Source organism: Coenobita brevimanus, chromosome 24 (genome assembly GCF_032717465.1).
Source record: "Coenobita brevimanus isolate Jiangsu-jjx chromosome 24, ASM3271746v2, whole genome shotgun sequence".
Lineage (NCBI taxonomy): Eukaryota > Metazoa > Arthropoda > Malacostraca > Decapoda > Coenobitidae > Coenobita > Coenobita brevimanus.
The window spans coordinates 13135739-13141738 of NC_136977.1; the positions used below are offsets into that span (position 1 = coordinate 13135739).

At 39.6% G+C, this 6000-nt stretch overlaps 1 protein-coding gene across 4 annotated transcripts in view; it reads left to right on the plus strand.

The window, feature by feature from the left end:
- LOC145393492 (translation machinery-associated protein 16) overlaps nt 1-5629 on the plus strand; it is a 92104-nt gene extending 86475 nt beyond the window's left edge. For 2 of the 4 annotated variants that reach the window (XM_080267615.1, XM_080267618.1), the window contains one exon: nt 5164-5629. In XM_080267615.1, coding sequence (XP_080123741.1) covers nt 5164-5381 — 218 coding nt within the window. In that variant the 3' untranslated portion in view covers nt 5382-5629. The remainder of the gene's footprint in view (nt 1-5163) is intronic. The other 2 variants (XM_080267617.1, XM_080267616.1) reach the window with 2 other exon arrangements.
- Nucleotides 5630-6000: the final 371 nt, after the last annotated feature.

The following is a 6000-nucleotide window of genomic DNA, read 5'->3' on the forward strand; positions in this document are numbered from 1 at the left end:
TTCAGTTAGGCATATTATATGTGGTTCATTTTCTCTGACATAATCATTCATCTCTAATAATTTAGATACCATTCCATCCTCATTTGAGTACATCAACTTAATCATCTTGTTTATATACTTGTCATGACTTGGTTCTACTACCTTCCTCGTTTTTATTCTCTCCTGTTTATGTACCACTTTCGTACCTGCAATCCTGTTACTTTGTAAAAAAAATGTATTCTTCTCCTCCTCTGATCTTCCCTCATTTTTTGTTTTTGTTTCCTTCCTCTTCTCTTTCAGTAATTCCAGTTCCTCTTGTGTTAGGTATCTTTTTATCCATACATTTTTGAACTCCTCTTTTTCCATAAGATTCTTTGCATTTTTTAGTATCTCTTCCACGGTGTTTACACTCTGGAAGGTTACCTTTAGGGGTCTTGACTTACTTCTCTTGTATTTCCCTAACCTTTTGTGTTCCTCTATGTCTTTACTACAGATTTCCTCTGATACTTCTTTCAATATGCTCAGTATGCTCATTATGTGTGTGTGTTTTACAAGCACAGGCCTATTAGGAAAGTGTGTGTGTGTGTGTGTGTGTGTGTGTGTGTGTGTGTGTGTGTGTGTGTGTATATGTGTGTGTGTGTGTGTGTGTGTGTGTGTGTGTGTGTGTGTGTGTGTGTGTGTGTGTGAGACCAAAGTGTGTAGCTCGTTAATACATGGTGCCTTCATAACATATGCCTGTGTGTGCGTATTAGTGGGTGTCATTAGAACCAGTAAGAAGTGTTTAACATCATATTATGTTATTTCAGTATGCATTTGTTGAGTCATTGAGGTAGCTACTTGATAATTAAGTGATGTTTTGTTTAGGAAAAAAGAAATCAGTTTCCCGAATAGTTTGGAATATATGCAATGCATTTTTATATAATTTTTTCATCTGAAAAAGTTTCTGAAGAGTTCTTAGCTATATTTATGGCCAGAATACCACACTACAGTGTGATATGATGCACCTTAATGTGATCCTAAAATTATGAGCTCAAAAAAGAAGATATTTTTGGATATTTCTCTTTATATACTATGTATAACTTGGGCCACGAGTGCACAATATTTTTTTTGACATTTTTTAAAAACTTCTAAAGTGTCCGAAGTTTGGCCAGTGTGTCCAGAGACAGGTGCTATTAACCCTTCTCATGTTTAAAGGGCAAATACCTGGATGTCCAAAGTTTGGAAGAGTTGTCCGAAGTTAGGAAACTTGTTCCTAACTTCGGACACTTGAAAATGAAAATGAAAAAAAAAACGAGTTTAGCATGGCCAATTTTTTAAATTATATTGATTCAGTAGGTATTGTCCCTGGCTACCACATGACACCAACAGGAATAAAATTGCACCATTTTACACATTAAAACACATAAAAAGTGTCCGAAGTTAGGGTATTTTACGGTAACTTTGGATATTCGTATATGTGCTTTGATGTCTAAATGTGCCTGAATGACTGGAAAACATTGCCAAATCAAGCATAGGTACTGTACAAATAAGTTATGTATAAGTTGGAGGTGCGTATAGGTAGGATCTGGGTGTGGTAGGGGAATAGTGTTCATTATCTGGATGATGCCACTATCCAGATATGCCTTTGGCTCTGTTATGTCTAGATAAATGAGGGATTACTGTTTGATAGTCTTACAGTTGTGCCTTTCTTTCTAAGTTTCTGCACCATCCCTCGTCCATCTCTCATAAATGGGAATTAGGGTTAGTATGATGTTAGTGGTAATGATGGGAAGATTATGGACACCTTTAACCCCTAAAACGCGGCTGTGTACAGTCGTTCCCCCCCGAGTGGCGGGGTTGTAGCGCGGTCTGAGTACCTGTAGGAAAATATTCGCCAAAAATCAGAGATTAACCCTAGAACATTATACTTGGTATGGCAGATAGTACTTACATTCAGCTTTCTCCAGAGACAGGTGTTGAGCCTTCATGGACTATCCAAGGACTTGTGGAGACTTGCAAAGTTGGGTAACCAAATCTTCACTTTCACACCTCCAGCAACCCGGTTTCCCCTCTACCACAGCCTCATTCTGTCACAGTAAACTTTATACTACAACGTAAAGGTAGTTAGGAATCCGTATTTGTACAATAAGCACTGAAAATAAGGCTAAAATCAACGGAGCGTACGGCCGACATGCACTGTGGCAGCGGTCTTCCCGTCACTCAACAAACATTTCCATTTTCACAGCTAAAAACATGTATACTACATTATTTTCAATCATATTACTTCCCAAAAGATCACCACGGCGCGCTTTTTATTCTGCCTTACGTCCGCCACTTTATTCTCGTTCCTGTCGGCCGCTTGCACTGACTGGGAAGAGCTAGAACTCGCCATAATGTCACTTTGAAAGCCTGCAGTAAACTGACGCTAAACAGAGGCAAACCGTGAGAAAAAAAGCTAGTGTTACAACTGGGGAAACAAGCGTTTCCTAGTAGCATAAACTTCTTGTGAGAGGAGAGCGCAGATTTACAGTTCTGAGCGCTCAGAGCACTGCCATGTATCACAGCCAGGCTGGCCGGGCCGTGGGGCGGGGGCACGGGGGGAAAATGCAATATTTGGCAACAACTGAGGTCAGTAGTACAAAGGTAAAGTATGCTAGTTGTAGCTAGAGGGTGGTGGTACTGATACACAATACCAGCTGGAGCCTGTTTGCCCGCGGTTATTCAAAATTTACTAAAATCGCAGACGCGACGACCCGCCGTCCTGTCCTTTTGGCCGAGCGTTGCAAACGCGACGATCCGCGTTTTAGGGGTTAATCATGTGCCATGTGGGGGATGTTCGGTAACTTTGAGGAACACTGGCATTCTCTAAAATATAGTTTCTGAACCATAAGTCTAGGTAAAGGGTAATGACCACTCTTATTAGGGTGTATTTGTACAAATAATTCTGTGCTTCCTAAGGAATCCTGTTAATTTGCACAGCATATGAGAAACTTAAAAATCCACACAAACCTTTTATTAACCCCTAAAGACTGATGCTGCACAATCGTACTTTTGTGTAATTTGACATGCCAGCCTGTCCCACACAATTGCTAAAGACACAAAAAACTGGGGGAGGGTAATTCCGCCCCTTTGATGACGTATATGGGATCAGATCAATGAGAGCTAGAGTATCTGGGGTGGTATGGCATGATTGGCCCCCTAAGGTGGGGGAGAAGGAACCCCCCCTCCCAAGCTATAGTCTGACAAATCTAAACGTAGGGTTTTGGTGGAGTCACCCCCTCCCTGCACTGTTGCCACGTTTCTGAGCTGACCTCTCCATCAGCGATGACCTTGACACTGTTTCCCTCTTGTGATCTCCGTTTTTCTAATACCCCCTATACCCCTGCCACCAACACCCCCTATACCCCTACCCCCAACAACACCCCCATCAACAACACCCGCTATACCTCCACCACCAACACCTCCTATAAATATAGACCCCCACCATCAACACCTGTATAATAATTAGCCGTTGATAATTGCTATACTTTTATTGAGAGCATACATTCTACCCTATTGCTCAAACTCCCTAATCTTACAATCCCATCTGTCTTAATCCTTCCCACTGCCTTCGTTCCTAAATCCCTTAATTGATCTATTTTTAACCTAAGTGTCCCCACACCTTTTAAACCATTTACCTCTCTGTCACTATTCTCCACCATATGTATCAACTTGTATTATATTGTGTATAGAACTTTCATACTGTATGCTGTACTACTGTATAATGTATAAGAATACCCACTGTTTAGTGGAAATAAAGTTTTATTATTATTATTATTATTATTTCTCTCTCTCTCTCTCTCTCTCTCGCTAGATTTTGTTATGTGTCATCCATGGTTTTTTACTTCCATTTTTATGTATGGATTATAATTTTGACTTTATTTCCGCACCACCCTTGAGGTAAAAGTCACGGCGCGTTTTTTTTATAGAGGTTTCCCCAATAGGCCTAAATCCTGTAGGGGGTTGGTGACCTCCCATAGCGTACACACAAACACGTGTCGCGTGAGTGCTGCCACCCCAGAGCTGTTTGATATATTTATTTTAATTATGAAAGGATCGCCTCTTCCCACTTTTATCCCTTTAAATTTTCCTGCAATTATACTTGCTAAATTAATTAGCAATGTTAGAAGTGTTGGGGAAGTAAATAATAATTAGAATATTTTTAGAGCAACACTGCCAAATTTTTATGCCACGTTTCTCTATTATCGTATAATACAGTATGCAGAATAGTTTTATTCTTCCTTGATACATGTCAGCACTTTCATTACAGTTATATTAGTATGAGTTATGTTTATGTATCATTCCTACTACACAAACCACAGGCGTTATACATCGTAGGGTTAGGAAACATGGCAATAGTGTAGGGAGGGGGTGACTCCACCCAAACCCTATGTTTAGATTTGTCAGACTATACCATCACTTTACCTCCCTCAGCCCCACTGCATCATCTCCACATTGTCCCCTCCCAACCAACCATACCCCAACATACCCCTTACAGCAGTGTGTGTGCATAGCAACCCTTCTCCCCTTTCCCTCCTCCCCTCCCTCCTCCCCTATCCCTCCTCCCCTGTCCCTCCATCCTCCTCCCCCTGTCCCTCCATCCTCTTCCCCCCTCCAGCCATACACACTCCACCTCCACTTTTCACCTGGCTTGTTTTGTTGCTATGCTCATATGCCACACTGACAGCTTGTCCTACCAACTCTAGGGAACACTTCACATTGACATGAGTTATGTATATATAATTATTTACCATAAATAATGCATTTTCTGTGCATTTTCTATTTTCGCCCATGGGGAATCGGTAACTTTTTTGCATCTTTGACGGGCGATTGTGTGATAACTATTTGGTCAATCTGGCTGAAACACATATTTTCAGGTGTGTAAATTCAGTCTCTTGAAATGTGGAAGAAAAATTTTTACCTTGGTGAAAGTAAAAAAAACTGACCTTGTTTTGTGGCTGGAGGGACAGACCTGCTAAGCAAATTGCGTACTTTAGGGGTTAAAGCACCTACAGTACTGTATATTGTTTATTAAAACAGGATTGCAAAGGATTGTGTACATTATGACTTCTTTTTACACCATGTACTGTAGATACTGTTGTTTTCACCATATATTGGCAACTACTGTACATTGAAATGATGTTTTTTTTTCTTTTCTCTTTCAAGAAACTGTTGACTTCTTAAGTCCCAAGCATCTTGAGAATTTCAAGTCTTGGACGGGAGAACTTCGCTTCTTGCCAAATATAAAATTGAGGAAATTCTTAAAGCAGCAACTAGAAGGTGTGTCATGTTCCACAGTGCCAGAGAAACTTGATGAAGATTCTGAAAGTTGCCAAAGTTTTGAAGGGGAGGATATCACAGATGAACATATTGGTGCTAGTTAAGCACATTAATGTATTTTAATTATGTAATCATTCAGTTAATACAGTAATTGTAAAATATGCATACATTTTTGTGTATAGAGGAAACTTCATCATAATAAATTTTTACTGTACTGTTTATTCCTTTTAGTACCAACAACTACTTTGGTGTATTATGCTTACTGCCACCAGGTGATATCCAGACTCATTTAATGTAGCCAATAGAAGTCTTGAGTAACCATTGTATAAGTGTTGCTTGTACACTTACTATTTTAGATGTATGTATTTTAAAGTTAAATAAGCTTGCCTAACAAAGATACAAATTTTTTGTATTATTTACTGTATTATTGTGTTGAGCATCATATTAAATACAATACCATAATGCGCAAAATGTTTGTTATAATGTATGAAACTCGTGGCAGTGCTAAAGCTTTTCAAAATACAGTATAGGTGTCCTGGGAGGAAAGGGCATTACTTTGGGAAATAATGTACAGTCAGAGTCTTTTAATCTGAAATGCAGGGTACATTGGGAGTTCCAGATCATTGAAAATTCAGGACTGGTGGACAGGCCTTCTGAAAAGCCCCCAGAACATCCCCCAAACATTAGTAAAATAAATAAAATTACAGTAATATGATTTACCCC